Source organism: Rhinolophus ferrumequinum, chromosome 9, assembly GCF_004115265.2.
Source record: "Rhinolophus ferrumequinum isolate MPI-CBG mRhiFer1 chromosome 9, mRhiFer1_v1.p, whole genome shotgun sequence".
NCBI lineage: Eukaryota > Metazoa > Chordata > Mammalia > Chiroptera > Rhinolophidae > Rhinolophus > Rhinolophus ferrumequinum.
Genome location: NC_046292.1, coordinates 17568619 through 17593602, shown reverse-complemented (window position 1 = coordinate 17593602; position 24984 = coordinate 17568619). Strand labels below are relative to the sequence as shown.

At 49.4% G+C, this 24984-nt stretch overlaps 1 protein-coding gene across 1 annotated transcript in view; it reads right to left on the bottom strand.

The window, feature by feature from the left end:
* Positions 1–24984, bottom strand: part of MAN1C1 (mannosidase alpha class 1C member 1) — a 129348-nt gene that overhangs the window by 58134 nt on the left and 46230 nt on the right. Inside the window, 1 exon segment of the mRNA XM_033113312.1 lies at positions 20996–21092. Coding sequence (XP_032969203.1) covers positions 20996–21092 — 97 coding nt within the window.

Sequence of the window (24984 nt, the reverse complement as noted above, 5' to 3'; positions counted from 1 at the left end):
GTCCGGGTCTACATGTAGCAAAGTTAGGTCATCCAACCACGGTCGTCCTAGACCAACCAGCCTCCAGGTGACCGACCAGCTGACTGTAGACACAAGTTAGCCCAGCCAAGACCCATGGACTCATGAGAAATAATACATGGTTTCTGTTTTAAGTCAGTGCTTCAGGATGGTTTCTTACACAGCAATAGCTAACTGATATACTGAGTTCAGCATTCCAAACAAGTGGGTATCCTGAGGCCCAGAGAGGGGAGAGACTTCCCCGAAAACCACATCTGCCAGTTACAGAATCCAAGTATGGGAACCACTTAGCTGGGGCCCTTGCAACTATGCTGAACACTGGGTTTTCTTCAAGAATCCAGTTTTCTCATCTTTATAAGCCATCTGACCTCAAGTTCTGAACAAAAGGCAGGAGCAGGTACATGAAGATCATCAAGAAGCCATAAAGAGGCAAATTGTACGTCATTAGTTCCCAGTTTGGTATCTCTGAGGTTCTAGAATCATGCTCCTGGAAAGCCACACATCGTAGCCACATGTTCTGCATAAAACTCAAACCACAGTGGCCTTTTCCCAATTTGTAAAAAAATCTATGGAAGTCAATAGGATTTTTAATATTAACAGTAATCTGTCGCAAGCACTTGGAACAGCAATGGGTACACAGCAAATAGTCAATTAATGTTAGTTGTTGTTCTTCCTATTATTCTCTCCTCTCACAAATTTTTCTTAAACCTTTGGTGCCTGCTATCACTTGTCAGTCAGCAGGCAAAATAAATGAATAACAACAGTCACAGTTAACATTTCTTGAGCGCCTGGGTAGGCCAGGCCTTTTACATACATTGTTGCAATTAATCTTCAGAACATTTCTTTGTCATAGCTACCCCATCGTACAGATGAGAAAACTGAGGCCCAGTGAGATGAATTTGCCTGAGCTTAGTAAAGCTGAGAAACAGCGGAGCAGGATTCACCCTCCAGCAGTTTGATGCATGCCTGCGGGAACACAGACCATGATTATTCATCTCTGTTCTCTCTAGTGCTTAGCCCAGAGTGGCGACTGAACAAAAGTACAGAATGAATAAGTAAATACATTTCAAGGGGCTCAAAGAAGATGGCGTTTTCTCCCTACCAGCAAGGCTAAAATGAATAAGGCAGACAATATAAGCACAGGGAGGACATGGAGCCACTGGAACTCTCACGCACTGTCTCCCCCACCCTCCACCCTACTGCCAGATCCTGGGCTCTCATGCTTGGAAGATTTACTGTAACCAAGAGGGCAGGGCAACAACCATTTCTGATGGATTAACACAACTGAAAAGTCCTTACAGAGCTGTGATTAAGAACATGGGCCTTAAAGCTGGACAGTCAGGGTGGACAAGAGATATCTGTGAGCCTTTAGAGCACTAGTTTGATCCGACACTGTTACTTTCCACAGGACTTATGCATTGCTTCTATAGACTTCATTGAGCACCTACTATGTGTCAGCACTGAGACTCTGGAGCTGCTACTGTTAGGACTGCAATATAAGCAAGTGGGCCTAATGGACTTTTCTAAACTCAACCAGCCTGTTTGGTCTTTCGTCACCTCCTCTACATGTCCCTTAGTGTCTCTTCTCTTTGAGAACAGGAAATGTCACAATCCAAGCCTCACCAACTTAGAAATAACCAAAGCAGCAGGGACTGCCATCCATACTTGCCTTTCATTTCTCAAGGAGGAAAAACCATTCCCTCCCTGGAACACGGAAGGCTAGGGATTTTCCCTGTTCAAAGTGCTATAATGAACTGAATGTTTGCATCCCCCTAAATTCAGATTTTGAAATGCTAACTCCCAATGTGATGGTATTAGGCGAGGCCTTTGGGAGGTGATTAGGTCATGAGGGCAGAACCCTCATGAATGGGATTAGCGCCCTTATGAAAGGGACCCCGGAGAGCTCTCTTGCCCCTTCCAGTATAAGAGGACACAGCAAGAAGATGGCTATTTATGAACCAGGAAGCCAGCTCTCCAGCAGGTAAAGAATCTGCTGGTACCTCGATCCTGGACGTCCCAGAACTGTGAGACATAAATGTTCTGTAAGCCACCCAGTCTGTGGTATTTTTGTTATAGCAGCCCCAATTGACAAGGACAGGTGCTGTTTGGTGGGGGCAAGATGGTCTTCCACCCCCTCCAGCCTTCCCGCGCTTTGTGCCCTGGGGTTACTCAGTTCAGTAGGTCCTGGCCTCCTACATGGCAGTGGACAGTGGTTGTTTCTCATCGGGGCAGATCTGCAGATTCCCACGCTCCTGGGCTCAGGAAGACGCAAGTGTCCAAGGCCCAGCTGGAGTTGAATGAGTTAAGAAATTCTCTAGGGACTTTCTCAGATACTTTCCAAGATGGTGGCCCTTTGGTACTGACTTGGGATCAAACTCACCACCACCACCTTAGGTTCCAATCACATATGCAGTTGTCGAACATATTATATTTTTAAAAATATTAATACTGTCATGTAGTTGTTCTTGTTTAATACTTCTAACCCGTTGAGGCTAACCAGAGTTAGGAACTAGTCTCCCATTTTACAGATGAGGAAACTGAGGTCTGAGAGGTGAATTCCTGGCTTAGGATCACATAGGCCCCCTGCCTGATTCAGTCCAGTGCACTTTCTACTGACTATCTCATGTCCTCTCGTAAATACGGTGGGTGGGGAGCAGAGAGACAGGGAGAGAGGGGGTTAGTACTACAGTGCGCCAGGTACCACCTTAGGTGCTTTTGTGTCATTTCACCACAACCAGGTAAGATGGTACTGCGCCCATTTCATAGATGAGGAAACAAATCTAGGGAAGCTGAGTGTTCTGCCCGATGTAATGAAAGTAAGAAATGACAAAGCAAAATTCAAAACCAGGTTTTGAACCTCCACAGCAGGAGGCAGAGACCTACTTTCTAGGAACAGAGCTTCTTGGCGTCCGGTCTGGTGAGTGACAACAAATTAACAGGACGAAATATTGAGTGGTTCAGGCAATGACTCCTGTAAGCAGCTCTCAGATGAGAGGGTAGCTGTTTGAAGCTGGGTGGCATCGAGGAATGTGAGCTAGCCTCTCAGAGGGGCCACCTTGAAAGAAATAAGAATCACTTAGGTTATTCTAGGAGGTTTGTTTTTTTAAAAAAAACACATGTAAGTTTTGAGGTCAAATAAAATGAGACTGTCAGTCTGGAAGGATGAAAGGCTGTTCCAGAATTATGGCTCCAGTGTGTCTTGTTATCTCAGGCCACGCTCTTGGATTCTGCCCCAAAATACTTATTTGGGCTGAATACCTTCACCTCCTCCGCGTCTTGGGGCTGCGAGTCAGTGTTACTGGTCCTGGGAAACAGGAAGATTGCAACTGAGGCAGGCAATGGAGCTGTCACCTGTTCCTGGGACATCTTTTCCATCAACCAAGCTCTGGCCCACCCCAGTAGGCAGCATGTGAACGCTTCAAAGAGGAATGAACAAAAACACCTTCTCAATAGCCAGTTCGAGACTTCAGACATGGTCCATGCCAGGCACCCACAGATAGGAAACAGAAGCCGAGCTCCTGCATGGGGGGAGGGACTGGAGACCTCTTTTCTTCTACTCCCAACACCTGCATCTTAACTGTTTGCAACTGACTTCCCCGTGAGATTACAGGCAATGTAAGGGCAGGGTCCAGGTCTGGCTTCTGTCTGAAATCTCCAGTGTCTAATCCAATACGTGGAACTCTATAGTTCAACAATGGTTCGTTGAATAAGCAAATAAATCAATAATAACTGGTAAGTTGTGTCTAGTGGCAGCTTCGCTGTACCAGGAGCCCTGCAGGACGGGACCGTGAGGATGATGATAGGGAGGAAGAGGAGGAATTGTTCAAGGTTATACAGAGTTCTGAGCAGCGAGAACAGACGCTGACCTTTCCAACCTCCAAGCCGGCAGTAGCTTTTCCCAGTTGGCCTACACCCTTTTGAAGCTTGCAAATGCATTTTCTCTTCCAGATCAAGTTACTTCAGAGGCAAACCAATTCTCTGGTTAAGTATGTGAGCAGATTATCTATTGATTGTCATCCCCCCTGGGGGGTTTTATGGATTAGCATCCCCCAAACCCTGGGGTTGCATGGAGCACTGATGGGCCAAGAGGCAGCGTGATGGGAGGTCCAGAGGCCAGAGCTTTGAATGGCCTGATTTTAGTGCTTTGGAAAGCTCTGCCTTTGCGTGATGGCTTTCTATGTTGGCATTTCCGCTCCCTGGGTTTTAAAGAATGAAAAATCTGTGGCTGATCACATATTCAGCAACCAAGTGCACTTATTCGAAGACCTAAATTGCAGAAATAACACGCGTGATTAGCTGAATGAATATGAGTCTGGATCATCAAGCTCAATCTATGGCTGAATCAGGACAAGAAAACTGGGCCAAGTGGAGGGCAAGCCCTCCCTGTGCAGCCCTGCTGCTGGACCAAGACGCACGTTCCCTGCAAGGTGGCCAAGGCGGCAATCCTTAGAGATGCTCTACCTTGTTCTGCCTCCTCGTATGTACCAGAGGCAGTCCACACCCTGTGCCCCAGCTCCAGGGCAAAGCTTCAAGGTCTGAGGCAGCGGGACATCTGGTTGTCCCCAAAGGGCAGAGCCACTGACAGTGAGCCAGGAGGCCACAAGCCTATCCTAGTTGCTCACTGGTGAGTCCATGCAAAACAGGCCTTACCTCCTGGCTTTGGCGTTGGATTTGTCCAGCCTAGCAGCATTTTCACCTCGCCTCACAGCCCATCCTGGAATCTGCCTCCTCCTCACACCCTTCTTTTCCCAGCACACACCTTGCTGAGAGTTCAGGTGCCTTGTGCATGCCCAACTCTCCCCAGAGTGGCCTGCAAGGATTCCCCCAGTCAGAGCCCAGTTCCTGCAAGGAACCTACTCCAGGAAGAACACAGACCCTCCCAGCACAAGTGCCCGCCCAGCCAGGCCACACCTCAGCCCAGGCCCGCAGGCCGGCCGACCCTGCTGATTTGTGCAGACATGCTCACAGCTCCCCTGTCATATGTCTCCAGTTGCCTCTTCCTGGCCCTGTTGGTTTCCTAGAAGGCACCTCCCAGGGACCGAGAACCACATCTACGTCGTAGTGGCACAGCACAAATACCACCGATTCTTCTTTTCCTGTTCCCAATATGTGACTGTGGGCATGAGGGGACTCTGAGAGACCAGGGCTCAGGCAATGCAGTCGCTAAATAAAGAGCTATGGGAGAGGAAGGAGGGGATAGGCACCCTTAAACCATACAGTGGGAGGCGAAACAGACATAGCCTTTTGTATCAGACGCTTCTGGGGTCAAAGAGCTTGGGTTCTAATCCTGGCTTTGCAATTTGCCAGCTGCATGACCCCAGCCAACATATGTAACCTCTCTGGGCTTCAGTGTCCTCATCTGCAACCCGCGGATATTTCTGTATAGAATCATCTGTAGTATTCAATAGATAATATATTTAAAGCACTCAGCAGAGTGGCATATAGTAAATGCCTGAACATGTTAACTAGTGCTGTTGTAAAAACTTATCCTAAGGAAACATTAGGTTAAGCACGCAAAGATTAGTAAACTGAATTAGGAAATTCATCTCACCCTTGCGAATGGAAAAAAACAATCAGCACTAACCTAAATGTCCAGTAGTAGAGAGAGAAGAAAAAATATGAACTGTATGTGTACGTCCATAATGTGTGTGAATATATATACATACACACATATACACACACATACATACATAGTCTGTCCATACAATAGAATACCACACAGCCATTAACTATGACAATACAGGTGTTTAACAGCTTGTAAAGATGATCACAAAATACTGTTAAGTAAAACAAGGCAGTATTTATGATTCTGTTTATGTAAAAATATATATTTATATGTATTCATCTTCATGGGGACATATCTGGAGAGACACCTGAAACTGTGGCTCACCTCTGGATGGTGGGATTTCAGGAGCTTTTCTTTCTGGTTCTTATATGTAGTTTTGAATTTCTCAACAATGGGCATACATCACATTTATCTTTAAAAAAAAAAAAAGGTAGAAAGAGACGGAGTAATTTTAAGGGTAGAAAAGGATTTTCACACTCAGATAATTCCAACATGGATAAAGGGATTTGTTCAAACTTCATCACTCTCCAACTGAGAAGAGGCATGAAGAATGGCAGCCTGAAGAAGAGGGAAAATCCACATTTCAAGGTTTAGTGTCTGTGAAGAGTACCTTAGAAATGAAAGCGTCCCCCCGCCATCCTTATGTGTCCTTCCCCATTGCTCCATCCCGTGGAACACCAACCTTGAAAGTCAGCAACCAACCCGATGTGAACCGTGCCTTCCTCCTGGGGAACACAAACTCAAGAGGATCAGGATGACAATGAATTTCTATTTTACCTCAAGAAGAGACCCTTCTGGCGGAGATGCGGAACTTTGGGGCACAAATCAGCTCTCTGGAAGGAGAGACATTTTTAACAGAATCAGCTGGAGGTTGGGGAAAACTGCAGTCTAAACATCTCTGTGTCATAACTTTGTCAGCTGTGTTGAAGTTAACAAGATGCTTACCCAGCACCTCTAGACATATGCCAAATTGAAGTGGCTAAATGGGTAAGCTATAATCACCACTGAGATTCTTTAGCAAGCTCGTGCCCAGCGGCCTGCTCCCCTCTGCTTTCCACACCTGCCCAGGAATCCGGTCTCAGGACAGGAGCTGATTGGTTTATTCACCTGCCCATCTCCCGCATCCGTACTGGGGCAGCTGCCAGCATTGGATATAAAGGTCAGTCAGACCTCTATAGGTCTGACTATAAGGTCAGCCTGCCTCCAGGAAGAACTTTCTACTGCAGACCTTGTTCTTCAAAGAGAGGAACACAAGTCCAATTACCTCACAAAGGGAACATGGGGCTGGGAGGCAGGAAGGAAGATAAAGGGATGGATATGTGGAGAAAGGTTGTTTTGCCACTGAGCCCAGAGAGAGAGCAAGGTTTCCTACTGTCCTTCCTATTGATCAGAGAAGGGAGCAGAGAGATGCAGAAGGGGTAAGGAGCCACGTCAGAGCAGCAGGGAGGCTCTGGGAGGGGCAGGTGGGAAGACAGGCCCGCAAGTGCCCAAGGAAATGGGCCATTTGTGATACTAAGGCTCCTTTGAGGCTTTTCTTATCAAAAGCATCCAAAATCCCTTCCCTGGGTGTGCAGGAAGGCAGGATTGACATACATCCACACAGCCAGCCCCTTCTCAGCCACACTTCAGAAACAGTGCAGTTACACAGAGAATATCCTATTCATATGTTACCTGAGGGTAGGCTTAGCCCCCAGGTACCAGGTGGTCGGCAGGGGCCCTCTTTTCCCAACTGTTTTGCTGCCGTGTGCAAATGCCCTGTGCACCAAACATCTGAAGAATGAAAACCGCTGGACACGCCCAACGCAGTCACACCACACTGCTGCTCTCCAGGCCACCACAGCCTTCCTGCTGCCCTGGGCCGCCTCCAAGAAAGCGGGACCCTCACCCAGGCAGCAGACTCAGCACCCACAGAGGGGCAGGGGCTCGCCCTTACCAAAGGCACCCCCTGAGCCAACCAGGCTGTGGGAGGGGTCTGACCACTTCAGGAGTGAGGGACTTTAGACCAGGCGGGTCCAGTGGTTTCTCACTGAACCACTGATGGAGATTCTATTTTTAACACCGATCCCTGGGCAAGCTCCAGACCCACTCAGTCAGGCTTTGAGGGATGGAACCCAGAAGTCCATGTTTGCAAAAGCTCTGCAGGTAATTCTGATGCTTTCCCCTGGTTAAGAGCCAGATATTGGTCCAAACCTCTCATTTCAAAGATAGTGAGATTATTCCAGGGAGAGGTGGGGAAAGTGTGTTGTCCACGGTCACACAGGCAGAGCAGGGATGGGACACAGCTCTCCTGCTTGCCTGGGCAGCTCTGACAGTGCTGATGATGGTAACAGCAGCTAGTATTTCTCGGTACTACTCTGAGCCCTTTCACACGTATTAACTGACTGAAGTCTCCCAGCCACTCTAGGAACTAGGTACTATTATCCCTGATTTTTCCCATGGGAGAAAACCGTGGCACAGAGAGGTTAATTCAATTGCCCAAGATCACACAGTCAGAATGTGGTGAAAATGGTGACCAGGCAGCCTGGTGCCAAAGCCTGTGCTCCTAACCAGTTGACATAACTGCCTCAAACCACCAGGATCCTCCCTCGGGGGTTCCGCTTCCTGCGCAGTCAGTGGGTTGAGCTGCAGACTCTGGGGTGTTTCTGAGCGGATGGTTTCTGTGGACCTGCCCAGCTTTGCACCGTGAAGGAGGAGGCAGAGTCTCAGGGAGCCCAGAGAGTATGTCTTATTGGCCGAGGGACTTGCTTTTGCACTTACGTCTGGGTCTGGGTGTGGTTTGTGTCCCAGGAGTTAAAGGCCCTTCAGATAGATGAAGCCACATCACCAGTGGAAAGAACAGGAGCGGTGGCATCCAGCCCCCGTGACATCCTTTCAGACCACGGCAAGTGTCTTGCTATAGCCTCGTTAGGGGCACTTGGCATTTTGTCCTCTTTGGTTTGGGGTAGATAAGTAACTACTCTGGCTTTACTTTTACAGCCTAATACAGGGAAGAGGGACCATGAACCAAGGCTAAGCAGTGTCAACAGAGAATGTCACAACCTCCTTTTAATGAATAAACACACAGAGACCCTTCTTTGCCATTCAGTGTTACCTCTGGATCCCCCCAAAAGCACTACCTAGGCCTGAAGCCACGCTAGTAATGCAAGGCAGGTGACACAGGAAGTCCTGGCCCCAGGGGGTTCACAGTCCCTGACGCAGAGGAAACAGGACAGGTGGGCTCTGGACGTTGACAAACCTGGATCTGAAGGCCGCTCTTCCTCGCTGCAGGCTTGGACAGGTTACTTCTCCTCTCAGAGTCTCAGTTTCCTCGTCATAACAACACCTGCCTCAAAGAGGTACCGTAAGGAATAAAGGAAACGCGTGCAAAGGCGCCTACACTAATAGGTGGGCACCTGTGGTGATGCCCTAACGGAGACAGAGAGCCTGAGCTGGGGGTGGTTTTATGACAATGATGAGAAGGGGGAGGCTTCTCCTCAGTCTGAGCAGGTGCAGGCACTTGGGACCCTCACCTGGCAAACAGGCGCAGGGCTGCGTTATGACTTCCATGGGCTCTACCGCCATAAAAAAATATTAAAAACGATCTTTTACAATTGCCTTGGTATAAAGATGAACATAATTCAGGCTGGAGTCATTATTATATATTCATTATTATAGTCATCTTTTTCTTCTGATTTTAAAAGAAATTAAAATACTTTTGTGAGCCGTAGGCACTGTGCAGGGACATCTGGGGGAGGTGACTGGCCGAGGGCTGGGGCTCACACTAGGTCTCTTCCCTCCAGCCCGCAGCCTCCATCGCCCCCACCCCCACCCCCACAACCCCTTTCTCTCTGAGAGACGACACTCTACCCGACCTCACTTCCTACACTTGGCCTGCGCTGTTCCCCCCACCTATCAGATTTCACTGATGTTTGTCAAAACCCACCAGCTGGGCATCTCTGGCACCCATGAACCCACCGTGGCCCTGCCATACGATGCCTCTCAAACGGCACCATCTTTGTGATTCCCCTGCAATGAAATAGAGGAAACTTGAAAACTTTGAAAACAGTCCCTGGAACTTGCTCAGCCGCTCTCCTGAGATACTGACGTTCTCTCTTGCAGCCACGTTGCTTAGGCACGCGTTCCGTCTGGCAGCATAGGGAGATGTCATTTGTCTCCTGTCCAATGAGCTCATCCTGTCTTGCTCATTTTTGCATGCTCTTCCCCGCCCCATACCCAGCTCAGAGTCTCGCACATAGTAGGTACTCAATGCAAAGGTGCGAGATTGAATTAAAATGTAAGAAATAACTCAAACTCTCCATATCCCCATGTGTTATCAGTTACTTGTTGCAAAACAATATCCAGATGCATTTCTGGGCTACTGCTATTTCAGGAACAGTATTATTTCGGGAGCTGAGCCCTGCCTGCTGGATAAGAAGCAGGCAGAGGTCCTCTGCCACGGCAGCTCCCTTCCTCCCTGCCCTAATCATTTGCTTGGCCATCGGTGGGATTAGACAACAGCAATTATCCCCACATGGTCTATTTCAAGAATTCAAAGTTATTGGGGGAGAAAATGCAATTGTGCTTTATCCAGTGATTAAAAAAAAAAAATTAAAAAAAAAAAGCAAGAGCAGTGGATTTCAAGCCGCCTTTTCAGACTCGATGAAAAGAAAAACAAACTTGTATTAGCCCCAAATTGTGCTGACAACACACTTCCGGGTCTCTTTGTCCTCCTCCAGGCTCTCTTCAGAATTTTTCAACAATTCCCATTGATCCCTGTGTGGTTCTCATGCCGATTGTTTATGCTTGGGCGAGCAGCGGTCTGTGGAATGGGGAACTGAGCTGCCTGCCTCCGAGGCCCCAAGGGGTGGGGGAAGTGAAGACCTGGCTCTACCTTCCAGAGAAGTGGTCATGGCTCAGTCCTCACCCTGTGTGGGGCCACCGCGACCAGTACAGCACCTCTGCCTCCATCACTGAGCCAGCTGCCCACTTGGCTGTAGCAGGCTCTCATCAGCCGGGGAGAAACACACCCCAAATTGGCCCAATCACACACTATTTGAGGACCTGGAAGTAACAGGAGAGATCATCTGCCAGACACCCACACTGTATGGTGGAGAGATGAGCTCAGAGAGAGACGTGCCTTGTCTGGGTCACAGAGCAGATGGGTGGCCGAGAAGCAATTAGAAGCCAGGTTTGCTGGCTCTTGCAGCCTGGGGTAGGGAGAACGTACCATTCAGGGGACCCCGTTTACATACCAGCACTGCTCAACGCCATGCTGCCACCCGCCCCGCCCCACAGAACATCTTTTAGACCCCAGGGGTCATGGTCTTGCTCAATCATCCCTGTAGGCCTTTGCACGTGTGTTTGTTTCTGTGCCCAGGACCCCTCTTATGCTTCTTCATTCACACTCAGGCCTCAGCAGAGAGGCCACCTCCTCCAGGAAACCTCTTTGAAGCCCATGCCGCCAAGAATGAGTTAAGGAGCCCCGGGTGCGAGCCTGGATCTCATAGCACTCAGGCTGTTTTAACTGAACCACAGGTCCATGCATTCATTTCCCCACCAGCCTGGGGCCCACACGGTGTACATCTTGCTACTTCTCTGTGTCTAGAACAGCGTCTGGCACACTGTAGGCACTAAACAAGCTTTGACAGATAAAGAAATAGTCTCGTGTGATCCCAATGACAACCCGCATTCCACGGGAGAGAAAACCAAGGCTCAGAAAGGAAACATGACACGTGCCCAGCGAGTTAGTGGTGGAGCGAGGATTTGGAGAACTCGTCTTTGGACTCCCAGGTCAACATTTTCTCTGTTAAGACCCCTTTCCTGGCACAGTAACTGGACTAGAGAAATTCCTGTTCACCATCTCGGGCCTGTGTGTCCCAACTGGGGTGGGCTGGGAAGTAGAGAGGCCACCCCATGCCACTGGGAGACAGTGTAGAGAGTGGGTAGTGAAGGAAGAGGTTGACAACCATCCCTTCTGTTGCAAGGAACACTTGAAGCAGCTGGCCCGGGAGCCCTGAGTCACCCCTAAGTAAGGCAGAAGACCAGGGCTGAGCAGGCAGTACAAGCAGCCCCACTCCAGGGAGCAAAGGCCCAGGAAGCTGGCCTTCGTACATGGGGTGGCCGCTTGATTACGAGGGAGGCAGCATTCAGCAACAGGCTAATATGAAGCAAACTGACAACAGCAAACATAGGCAAGGATAACGAAGCAACTAGAACTCTTATCAGACCTGGTGGGACTACCGAATGGTCTATTCGCTTTGGAAAACTGGCAGCATTCAACGTAAGCTCAACATACTACACGTAATACAGCATGACGCAGCAATTCAGCTCCTGCGTGGATCTCAACATAAATGACTGTGTATTTCCACCAGAAGCACGTACAAAAGTGTTCGTAACTCTCAAACACTCCTGATGCGAATGAAAAATGGTGCAGCACTTTGGAAAACAGTCTGGCAGCTCCTCAAAAGGTTATCCATAGAGTTACCATGTGACCCAGCAATTCTACTCCCAGGCATATGCCCGAGAGAAAACCTATGTCCATATAAAAAGTTATACGTGACTGTTCATAGCAGTGTTATTGCGACAGCCAAAAAAAAGTAGATAGGATCTCAATGTCCATCATCTGCTGAATGGATAAATAACATGTGGTATGTCCATACAACAGAATATTACTTGGCCATACAGGTGAATGAAGTACAGGTAAGTGCTATCACGAGGCTGAATCTCCAAACACTACGCTAAGGGAAAGAAGCCAGTCACCACAGGCCAGGTAGTGTACGATTCCTTTTAAATGAAATGTTTCGAATTGACAGATCTACACAGGAATGGCAAATAGATTAGTGGTGGCCTAGGGCTGCTGCCAATAACCAGTCGCTAAGTTAGAAACAACAAAAGGAGTGTTTATAGCAGCTTTACTCATAATTACCAAATACTGGAAACAAAAATGTCCCGCAAGAGTAGAATGGGTAAACTCGAAAAACGAACTACAGTTCGTCATACAATTATGAGTGAAAAAAGTAACCCATAAAAGAGGACATTCAGTATAATAGGAAATTTTAAAGCAGATAAAACCAACTTAAGGTGACAGACGTCAGAATAGGGGTGACTCTTGGGGGCTACCGACCAGGCGAGGTCTGAGGGAACCTGCAGGATAATGGGGATGCTCTGTCTTGCTCTGTGGGTTGGTTACAGGGTGTATCTGCATGTAAAAGCCACTGGGCTGTGCACGTAAGGTTGGTGCATTTTACTGGATGTAAGGTATAAGTGACATCTTCATTTTTTAAAAAAGTCATTACAAAGAAAAGAAAAAGACAGAGACTCATGTTAAAAACCAGGGTTGAAGTCCTGGCTGTCAGGCCTTCGCGAATCCCCATCCCTCTCGGTGCCTCTCTCCCCACCCTCAGACACTGGACCAGATGGTTTCAAAGAATCCAACTGGCACTGCCAGTCTGAGATGCTGCGAATTCACACACCTATTTGTCACTGAGTTTGCTGGGAAATTTGGCAAGTGTTTCCCATCAATGCTATGCAAAGAAAAGGGGGCTGGGTGTCTGCTGTGGGCTCAGCCTTGTTTCCAAGGAAGGAAAGGTCTTTAGAAAGTGGGCGGGAACATGTCAACACCGGGAGGGAATGCCAGTTTCAATATGAATCATCTTCTGCAGCCCCAGCAACTTGCTCTGGGAATAGATACCCTGAATCACTCCTCCCCGACGGGAACAAAACTTGCTACTAAAATTTCAGATTTCAAGAGAACCAGCACCGCCCAAATAGCCTGGCAGTAGCAGAAAAAGAAAGAAATCAACCTAGTAACCAACCAGGAATCACAGAAAAGACGGCCGGCGGCGAGGGCCCGGGTACGAATCTCTTTGTATGAAGCCCCAAGGAGGACGCCGGCTCAGGCAGCTGCTGGCGCCAGGGCTGGGATGGAGACCCAAGGCTCCTAACCTCGAGTTTTCTTCTTACAACAACCTGCTACTATATTTTCTAGAGAAATAAATTATGCTCTGTGCTTGTGGGAAGCCTTTTCAACAAAAAGAAAAACAGCCAAGATGCATTTTAATTAGAAACTGCTTGGGGGAAAAAAAAAATCTTTGAGGGAGGAGGGTGCAGGGCAGAGCACCTGCAGTGCGTGGTCAGCAGCACGGGAGTGTGAAAACGCAGTAGGCTAATTTGGGGGTGAGCAATTTGCTTTGATAATCACCCCATGTGACCCGAGGGATTTTCTGGGATTCAGAAGGTGGCGAGGAGGAATCGTGGATGTGTTGTTCAAGGCCACAGGGAGCCGACCCAGGGTGGCAACATCTGACCTGCAACTGCCGGTTCTGCCTGTCCTTCCTAAGTGTGGGGTGAATATTTTCATCCCGTCCCTCGTCCCTCTTCTTGTGCGAATGGCCTGTCTGCCTGTGACCGGGTGCTTCTAATCCATTTCCTCTGCACTCTAACAGCCTCTGGCCTCCAGATGGAGCAACCAGGGCTCCAAAAACCCGGTTAGGTTTGCTTGCTGCCCTTAGGCCTGACCCATTCCATACAGGAATTACAACATCACCACTTCTGAGGCTGATGACAGCTCTTTCTTAAAACAAACTCAAGGCCTGGGTCAGGAATGTGCACCGCGGCCTGACAGTGATTTTCCAAAACTGTGGACACTTGGTGTTTTGTTTTTCCTTTTTCTTTTTCAGGAAAAACAAAAATACTCCTAAAACAAAGCTCATAAGAAGTGGATGTAGTATTTTCAGCCAGATAAGGCAAAGTGCTCTGTTACCCAATAAAAGGAGAAAAGGAAAAGGGACCGGGAAGGCGGTGGATCCATGCAGGGAAGGAAAACACTCATGCTTTGTGAGGACTTAGTATGTGCCAGGCACTACTGCCCTTTTTACAAGTGAATGAACTGGGATTCAGAGAACTCTGTGACTTGCCCCATTTCAGTCAGCTCATACCTCCTGGGGATTTGAACCCCGGGTATATCTCCAAAGTCAAAACTGCTGCCCCCCAGAAACAAAGTCAGAGATCCGTGGAAACATGGAGATCCGATGAGAACTGGGGAAGCAGGTGGTTTTCACAAACTGTCTGTCTAGCAAAGTGTGCAGTTCCCCAGGCAGCCACACTGGTAGAGTAACTCTCACCCCCACAAAAAGGCCCAGTGAGATTGGTGTGTGTGTGTGTGTGTGCGTGTGTGTGTGTGTGACTGTGAACATTTTGCAGAATGCACTAAGTCACACGCCAAAAAGCAATTGTAAAAATGACATCTTGGGGCCTGGATTTATTCCCTCTTCAACATCATATCTGCTCTGTTTACAAGGCAAAGATGACTTTTCTCTCTGCCAAGGCCAAGCATTCCCAGTCTGTGATCTGAAAATCATGCTGTGTTCATTTTGCCTCTTAACCCACCCAAGGCCATCAATCACCGCTCAAAATGGGGATTTCGTTGGCAGTTCTATCGGGGATTCACAGGGCAGAGGCACAATCTAATTTGGGGCTCTCACGGTCATCCTGGGCCGGCTCGCAGCAAGGGGACGTTGCTTTTGGCCACGCAAGCACCTCCGTCCTCCACAGAGAAGACGCCTGAGATCACATCTGCTGACTGAGCAAGACAGCTGCTCTTACAGGGTTAGTCTGCTGATTCTAACTGTACTTTGTGACAGAGGAGAAGGTCAAGGCCGTGAGAATGAGGGGAACTGAGAGCAAAGTAGTACCCAGCCCTTCCGCAGCCAAACTCAGGACGGAGGGCAGGCAGAGACTGCGGGAGGCAATTTTTTCATTCTGCAATACTTCCCGAGTGCCTACAGTGATCCAGGCACTGTTTCTTTCCTTGGAATATAATTATTCTCACAGTTATTTTAAAACAAATATAATAATAATGGCAACAGCTTACAGCTAATGAGTGCATACGGGCAAGCATTTACACACATCCACTTTATCTAATCGTCACAATTGTTGAGTGAATTAGGTATTATCCTCATTGTACAGATGGAGAAACTGAGGTACAGAGAAACCCGCACAGGGTCACATGACTAGTAAGTGGCAGAGCCAGGATTCAAATGCAGGCTGGTCTGATTCTCTAACCCATGCTTCTCTTAGCCTGTCATGCTGACAGCCAATGGCCTGTTTTGCAAAGAGGTGTTTCTAGGTGATTGGGCAGGGAGAAAATATTTTCCTACGCTGGGAGAAAAGAGGGAAGTCTGAACCTTTTTCCCCCAAGCCCTGAATACTCAGTTGATGTCCAGCAAGTACTGAAGCCTGGATATGAGTGGCTGCAGACCCTGGCCATGAAGTACAGGTCTTCCCCAGCTTCCACGAGGGCGATGGAGAAGATGCAACACCACTATCCCTGAGACCACTCCTCCGCCCCGTTCCCTATGTGATCACTGGGGGGGACAGGGCAGCATGGTGATGAATGGATTGGGTTTTAGAATACGACAGTCCTGTGATCAAGTCTCTGTTTGATAACTGTGTGGCTAAGCAAGTCCTGGAACTCAACAAGTCTCATTTTCCTCATCTGTGAAATGGGGGTAAGAGGGGTAAGGGCTGTGAGGAGGACACAAGAATATGCAGCGACAGTGCCTGTGATACATGTACAGGGAGCGGTGGCGTCTTGGCCCCCAAATCATACCCGTCCTGATAGTTTGCACCTGCTAAAGCTCTGAGGATTTCTTGTTCCTGGTGGTGATCTGGCCGTGACCACAGATCTGCATTTCAACAGTCTGACCTTGGACGATTTGGCTAATCTCAGAGCGGGTGATGCCAGTTTTACAATGAACATGCTGTGTTAACTTGGGCAGGCCCCTTCCCCTCTCTGAGCTTGATTTCCCCAACTTTAAGATGAGGGAGTCAGACTTGCCTTCAGAGGCCTCTCTGGTGGCTCCCTCCCAAGACTCTGTGCCCCGTGCGGATTTCCCCACTGCTGAGGAGGATGAGTTCTCATGAGTCGCTCTGATTTCTTGGAAGATGAATGCTCATTAAGTGTTTCAAGGCTGGCAGCTGACACCGAGTGTGAGGTGTCACTTACTACTCGCCTGGAAACCTTTATGCTGGCAGAAGGCCGATTTATCCCACAGCCTTGAACCCTAAACTTCCCCTTCCTCTTCCCTGTTAAAATTCCGTTGTAGGCTGCTTAAATAATGGCATGAGAGGTACACTACCTACCAGTGGGCTGCCCACCCACGGTCTCTGCCATGGTCACTCAACGGCTGGGGGAACAGGAAAGGAGGGATCCAGGCGGGAACAGCCCTGGAGACACTTGGGCACGCCGTGGTCAAACCAGCAGAAGCACATCCTGTCCCAAGGGCCTTATATCATCCTCAGAGCAGCTGCATTTGAAGAATGCTTTCCATGTGCCAGGCATGAATATGGGCACTTCTCAAGTGTTAATTCATTTAATTCTCAAAATAATCCTAGGATTGGGCACTAAGGCCCAAAAAGGTTAAGAAACTTGCCCAAGGTCACACAGCTAGGAAGTGGCACAGCAGCACACACATCCAAGCTGCCTGATCTCAAGAGTCCATGCTCTTCACCTAACTTATTTTAAATCCCCCCAAGTCCTAGCAGCAGCTAGGAAGCTGCGCCTGTCATTTTGTGGCTGGTTCCTCTGCCTTCCCTCCTGGAATGCATTCTTGAAGTGACAGACTCACCTCTGTGACTTAATAGTGATAAGAACGCAGCCATCAAGTACCTAGTCTGCACCTGACATGGGACTAAACCCTATATTTGTCTTCTCTTTACTTGTGACCACAGGCCCAGGAGGCAGTGGCCTCTGTCCCACTCTGAAGTCAGAGGCCACACAGCTGCTAAGTGACAACACAGAGGTTCCACGGAGGCCCGCTTGGATCCAAAGTCCATACTCTTTCCGCCACCAACTGGACATTTACTGTCCCATCTGGCCACCTCTCAGAGGAAGGGGAAAGAGGCAGATATCTGCCCTGGCCTGGGCCACAATGCGAGGATCAGGCTGTGTCTTCTTTGCTCACAGACTCTGGGGTCTTGGGAGCATTTCCTGACAGGGCCTGCTGAGCCGGATGATGGTAAAAAAGGAAGCCACTTTGACACGAAATTGCTTAGGACTCAAGAACTAGCTTGAGAAGTACCTCATCCAGAGGTCTTGCTCTCAAAGTGAGATTCCGGGAAGGGCGCATGGGTGGTCAGGAGGGGAATTCGATTTGGTGAAATGCCACACAGGGAGACCAGGCTGCCCTCCGATGTCCTCGCTGCAGCTCCTGTATATCCTGCAAAGCCAGGTACCAGTGTGAACTCATTACCCTGCCTGGTGTGCAGCCCTCCCGGCCCCGCAGGCCTGGGGTGGAGGCTGCAAGAGCCTGTGTCCACACAGCACCAGGAGGCAGCTCAGGGTCCCCTGCACATCGACTCAGACAGGTGGGGCAGGGGGGCCTTGCTGCCACCTGACCATTCCCTGCAGGTCCCAGTTCATAGGGCTGTCACTGATGCCAGCAGCGGCCGGAGTCCAGGAACGTTGCTGCCCAGCAACCCACATGAGTCCAGAAAAAGAAGTAGTGGTGTGACAAGCAGCCTAATTCAGGCCAGTTCGTCTCGTTCTGTCTTTGAGAATAGTCTGGCTTCAAAGCCCCTCATGGATCTACCCCAAACTAGAGCCTCCTCCAGGTTCCTAAAGTGCCCCTTAGCCTTTCTCCTCTGGGCGCACTCCCATAAGCCTCTGTATCATAAGACCATCTGTGGTAATAGTAACCACAAATAGCTACTACCTGTCAAGTGGGTTCAGTGTGTCAGGCAGACCCTGGGCTGGGGATTTGATGTCTTCATTAGCTCCACTTTATAGAAAAACTCAAGCTTAGAGAGAAATGACTTATCCAAGGTCACACGACCAGGAAGAAGTCTGAATGTGAACTACTGGGCTCCAGAGGCACAGAACCTCAAGCCAGTGAAGGACTGCTCCCTCCTCACTTGTGATCATCCTCCACTTGTCCCTCTCTCCGAGAGCACCTGGACAGACCCCAGGAGGCCCAGGGAAGGTTGCCAGTGCATGTCGTGGCACAGTTGGTGGGGTTTTTGCCGTGCCATTTACCCCTGTATCCCTAGCAGTCAGCACTGGGCATGGTACCAAACAAGCATCTGTTGAGTGGAAGAGTAAATCAGGACCAGCTCTCTCTGCCTGGTGTCTGGGTCCCTGTACATTCTCCTTTTCCAGGAGCCAGCTGCCCACTGCAGCTCATTTGCTGGCTGTGGAAGGAAGGCTCTGCCTCACTGCCAGGATTGCTGTAGGCACTGGGTGATGGGGTATCCAGGGCCCTGCCAAGTCCACTCTTGGGAGAAGGACAACCACGGGATCTCAGAACCCTCCATGGGCTCACTGGGGCAACTGCCAACTGCATTTATTATACCAGAAATCACAAATCACTCATACACTTGCATATTCAGGCACGCTCTCAAAGCTGCTCCAGTGTGAAGGATGAACGAAAAGGGGCCCAGAGAGGTTAAGTGACCTGGACTTGGCCACCTGACCATTAGTTGTGATAGAGTGATAGTTGCTCTCAAGAGTGAGGACTCGTATCCGGGTCTTCTGACTCAAGGTCCAGGCCTCAACTCTCCACCAGGCCTGGTGATTGGAAAAGGGCAGGAAGATTGAGATTTAGATCTCAGGCCTTGGGGAATTTTACAAAATAGGACTTGGTTTACCCCCAATTCCCCCAGCAATGCTCCCCATGGTGCTCCGTCTATCCCCGTGGACAGTCTGAGCAATAGCTACGCCCCCAGCCTCCATCAGTTCCCTGACTATCTGCAGCCTGCGTAGGGAGAAGGAGAGGAGAAGCTTCCCTGATTACATCCCTGATTTACACTGGTGGCCAAAGCTCCAACAACTGAGGAGATCCACACCAGCCACCTTTCCCCATGATGCAGTGGGCTGTTGGGGAAGACCTGTGCCGTAGGCAGGTGAGGCAGCCAGGCTCCTAACCTGGAATCCAGATGTTTCCTATTGGAGGGTAAAGAAACATCTGTCTTCCTCCCTTCGGACTCAGGAGTCCTCTCTAAGCATCTATCCTAAGGCAACATTCTATGCACAAAGATGATAATTGCTGCATGATTTTTAATAGCGAAAAATTGGAAACGACCTTTGTCCAACATTAGCAGGATAGTTAAATGAATTTATGGCGCATCCCTGCAACAACTGTAACCACTAACAACATTCTTTATGGAAAAATTTAAATGAGTTAGGGAAACCCTTATGATGTAACATTAAGCAAAAAAAGACAAAACAAAAAGAAAGGACATAAAATCGTATATAAAGGGGGAAAAAAGCACACAGAAGAAAAGATTGGATGGAAATGAGCCAAGATATCAATAGAGGCTGCACCGATGTGGCAGAACAAGTTATTTTTTTTGTCTGCTTTACGCTTTTTTGATATTTTCTCATTTCCCTACATTCCTATGATAATGGGGGCGGGGGGAGAGAAGCTATCCAAATTCATACACCTCCCTTCCCACAAGAGGAGCGAATTGTCTGAACAGCCAGAAAGCTTGTGATACTGGCTGGTTAGAGGGAGCAAGGGAGATCCCATATCACTTTTCCATAACACAGATATTTCTTACAGGGCCACACGTGTGGGGGGCCATCCCTTGTAAATATGCTTTTGAGATTTTCCTGGGACCTTTTCTTTGGCTCTTGACTTCAGGAGCTTCAGTCTCTAAGGGGTGAGGAATACAGGGAATGAATTTCTGTCTCCAGCCCCAGATAGCTCCTCTCTCTTAAGAAAGAAGCCAAGCTGCCTCCAGCGTCCTTTCACATGAAAGGCCTGCAGAGAGGGCAGCTGGCAACTTGGATGGGTGTTAAGTTGGAAATCTGAGGCCAGGCCCACAATGAGCCACCTTGCAGTCTCTCCAGACGAGAGAAGCTTTCTGAGTTAGGAGACTCCTGCTGGAAGAGCAGGGACCTCAGCGCTGAGGCTGCACGTCACACACAAGCTGCCAGCACACAGCAGCACCTGTGCTGCTCCCAAACGAGGCCATCAAGTCAGAGTGTGAGTGACACCCCCCCAAGTCCCTGAAGGCAGCTTATGTGCACACCTCATCGGAAATGTGTTTGGTTTCTCTGTGAAGAAGCCAAAGATTATTTTACAGCTACACTGGGAGGAGTGGGTTTAAACCGAATCCTGTGTCCTACAGAATTCCAAACCTCCTCCGGGGACACAAGTCTCCATCACTCACCGTCCCTACTCCTCACATTTCCAAGTTTGTTTGCAATAAGAAATAAATGAGCGCTGTATGTAAAGAAGTGTGTATGGTTAGAGGGAAGCGTATAGGTTTCCCCCAATCTAGATGGTTCAGAAGCCTGAAAAGCCCAGAAAGAAACCAGACTCGGGAGCTCCAGGACTGGGAAAACGGGGACAGAGCCCAGGAAGTGAAAAGCCAACAATAAAATTCCGCTCGGCCACCAGGGGGCAGTGGCTCTCCCCGACGGCAACTCACCGAACATGTTGCCCTCGTAGCCGTCCTTGGTGAGGGGCCGGAGCTCGTTTTTCCCCATCGCGTACCGCCTGTAGCTCTGCCAGGCGAACCGCATCATCTGCAGGAAAAGGCAGGAAACCGAGAACTGAGCGTGGTGGTGTCCCACAGTGCCGGCTGGCCACCCCGCTTTGCCCTTTGCAGCAGGGTTTGAAACCACATGTGAAAAACAATCTTCCACATTGAGGAAGGCGCCTCCTGCCTCCTATAGTTATATGTAACTCCAATTATATTTATAGTCACATCTGCCTGGAAGGCCATTCTCTCCGGGATGTCCAGAGTCTATGCATCGATTTCCTAGAAAAGGCACACGCCATCCTCCAGTCCCAAAGTGAAGAGCTACCTCTTTCTTCCAAGAAGCCTTCTCTGTTTTGCTCTGGCCTACAGTGCCCCTCTGAGGGGAAGGAAACCGCTCACTGAGTGGTGATGCTTGCTGGAATCAAACAGAACAATCCGCTGTGTGGGGACCATTAACTCCGTTGTGTAGGTGAGGAGACAGGTCAGACTTGAGGTGATTTGCCCAAGGTTACCCAGTGAGTCCGAGTGCTGGGAACTGAACCCATGCCCTCTGGCTCCGAAGCCTTAGGTCTGTCCCCAAAGCCTTGGTGTTGTCCCTTAAAGTCACCGCATGAGTCTCTTTCAACTCCTCCAAAACTTGGCTGGACCCACCCTGGCTGTCCCAGGCTCCCTAGCACCCTAGCTGGTCACTGTTACTTTTTATTTTCCTGGCTCTGGACCATAAACTCCTTGCAGCCAGAAACTACACTTACCTGGCCTCGGTTTCCCCCACAGCACCCAGCCAGGGCTTGGCACATGTAGGCAGCAATGAGTATTTGACGACTTTGTCATCCAGTGTGTGAGTGAAATTCTGACTACATTAAGGCAACTATGTCAGCCCCTTGGGAGCATTACACAAACACCTTGGTCTCCTGGCTGCACTTAGCACTGGAGTATGGTGGCATGCAAGGTGACAATTCGCCCCAACCCTCTTCCCTCCACCCTCCTCCCCCAGGGCCTCCCTTATTTGCTTTTATGGTTCCTGCATTTTGCCTTTACATGGAAGGCTGCAGAAGGAGGAGAGCAGAGCTCTGGGGCGACCCTGGGGGTAGAGGAGGGAGCCAGTGCAGACAGTAGAGGCACAGCTGAGGGTACAGGTGGATGGGGAGGCAGCCTGGTGTGGTAGAAAGAACTCAGGCTTCGGGGCCAGAGAGGCCTGGGTTCTAATCCTAACTGTTGTTCTCTTTGACTCTGGCCAGTGACTAAACATCTCTGAGCCTCAGAAGCCTCAGAACCTTTGAATTGAGAATAACAAGGTCTGTTCTGCCACAATCTTGAAAGGATTAAATGAAAGAAAGTAGCTGGAAATGTCCAGTTTGACTTGACACAGCAAGTGATCCACAAACGCTGGTTTCCCTTGCCTGCGTAGCCTTTAAACTACCCGCCTGGTTCTCCAAGCCTCATCCGTCCACCCCTCCTTCTGTCCATCCTATTAGTCCTCAAAATTTAGCGTGCACCAGAATCACCTGGGGGGCCTCTTAAAAGGGCTCCATTCCAGAGTTTCTGATTCATCAGGCCTGGGGTGGGCCCAAGAGTTTGCTTTTCTAACACATTCCCCAGTGCTGCTGCTGGCCCATGTGCCACATTTGAGAACCACTTGTCTATGATGTGTGTCCATTTCTATTTCTCACCTCACTTCCAGGCTCCCTTTTGCTTTTCTTCTCTTATCTCTCAGCCTCCCTTCCTGCCTCAGCACTACTCTTTCTGGACATTTCCACCTGCATCCCTGTGCTCTGCCTCTCCCGGTGCCAAGGCTTAGAATCCATCTCATGCAGCACATCAGGGCAGGAACTACTGCTGTGGCCCAGTCGCACAGAACAGGGGGGCAGACGTGACAGGTCTACGGCCTGGGCTCTCCATGAAATGGCAGAATAACCTAGTACCACCTAGTCCTCACCACACAGATGAGGAAAATGCTCAGAGATGGAAAGTGGTCAGGGCGGCACAGCCAGCAGGGCTGGAATCCAGCTCTTTGAACTCCCAGACCAGCAGACCACGCCCCTGTGCCTGGCCTGGTGTGTGGCTTCCCATGTGACACATATGCAAATGTCATGGTAACATGTGCCAAGTACTTAGCACAGGCTTTGAGTCCTGGTTCCATTCCTGTTATTTTCTACTTATCTTGAATTGGCAATAACAGAAACTAATTGCTGGGTATGAGCGCTTGAGGGAGGCTGGCCTCCTCCCTCAGTCTCTCTTGTGGGGGGGTTGCTCCCACAATTAAGTCAGTGTGAGGGGAGGGAAGGAAGGTGGTGAGGTGAGAGAGCGGCAGGAGGCTGTTAAAACATAAATGACAGCAGGAAAGGAGCAGAGGTCTGGAGGGGGAGAACTGCGTCCGACCCTCAAACCCCTCCTGCTTAAGAGAGAGAAAGTGAGCGAGCGAGGTGGGTGTACAGGAGTAATTAGGAGAATCATAGGTATCATGTTCTCCAGAAGCTGTCACTGCAGAGATGTGGAGATGTTTGGAATGTGGCCCGTGCTCATAGTCAGCCACATGAATGGGGGAGGGGAGAAATGACGGCAGCAGTGATCCCTGTGTCATCTGGGACTGGATTCAGAAGGCAATCAGAGCTGCTCTCAATCACACGCACATGCGTGCATGCACACACACGTGCTCAAGTATATGCACACCCTCAAACACACACATCTCCTACCTCAGTTCACAAGTGCCTCCGCCCAGGTGCTGGATGAGCAGGGGACAGGAAAGACCCCCAGCCAGGCTGCCCTTATTTCTCTTCCTGAGCAGCACCTACCAGGCGTCCTGTCCTCTGCTTGGCCAGTTTGGGCTTCAGCCATGGGGGGGTGGGGGTGTTCTCCCGGCCCCTACCCTCTATTTCCTGCCAACTGCTTGTCTTCCGCCAGATCCCAGCTGAAAGGGCACTTCTGCAGGGAGACCTCCTCCCCAGCCCGTCCAAAGTCACGCCCCCACTCCCACCCCACGTTCCTGATGCCCAGTCCCTCAGCAGCCTGCAGCCAAGCCTCCGTGTATACTTGCAACTATTTAGTCAGTCCCTCTACCCCCTTTTCACTGCAACTCATCCAGGGGCTGGCACATAATAGGTGCTCATTACATATTTGCTAAATGAATGTATGAACACAGGAAAATTAGCTCTGGAGCTTAACACGTGGCTGGAAGACTTGATGTGAACCACACATGTCACAGATAAGACAGGTACCAGGTCAAAGGAGAGGGCTTGGAAGCAACAGAAGTGCTCTGAAGAGGGCAAGCGTGTGTCTCAAGGGAAGCTTTGTGGGTACCCAAGTATACTGATGGCCAAGTAAGACTGTGAGGAACACAGAAGAGCACGATACGTAGAAAGGCTAATCTTAATCGGGAACTGGTGAAAAGTGCCTTGGGTGAACCCTGGACTTGGCTTTAGAGATAGACAGGCCTGGCTTTATTCTTAGGCAGTTCTAAGACCTCAGAGTCACCCAGACCACCGCCTGCCCCATGCAAGTTCCTTAATAAAAGATTAAGTAATTTCTCTTTGAACACCCCAAATGATGGGGTGCTCACTACCTTACCAGGCAGCCCATGCCATTGTGGGTTTCACAAAGTTCTTCCTTAATCAATCCAAATCTGTTTTCCCCTTTGGGCCATGGGGAAGACAACTCATATGCTTCCACACTACAGACCTTCAGTCAGGGGAAGCCAACTCTCAAAGATTCAGAAAATAAGTGTGTGTGTGTGTGTGTGTGTGTGTGTGTGTGTGTGTAGGGGGGAGAGAGAGAGAGAGAGAGATAGAGAGAGAGAGAAAGAAACAGGGTGAAACATTAACATTTGAGGAATCTGGGTGAAGGGTAAATGTGAAATCTTTGTTAGATTTTTGCAACTTTTCTCCAACTCAAATTATTGTTTTTAAAAACCCATTAGGGCACTTTGCTGGAGGTTGATG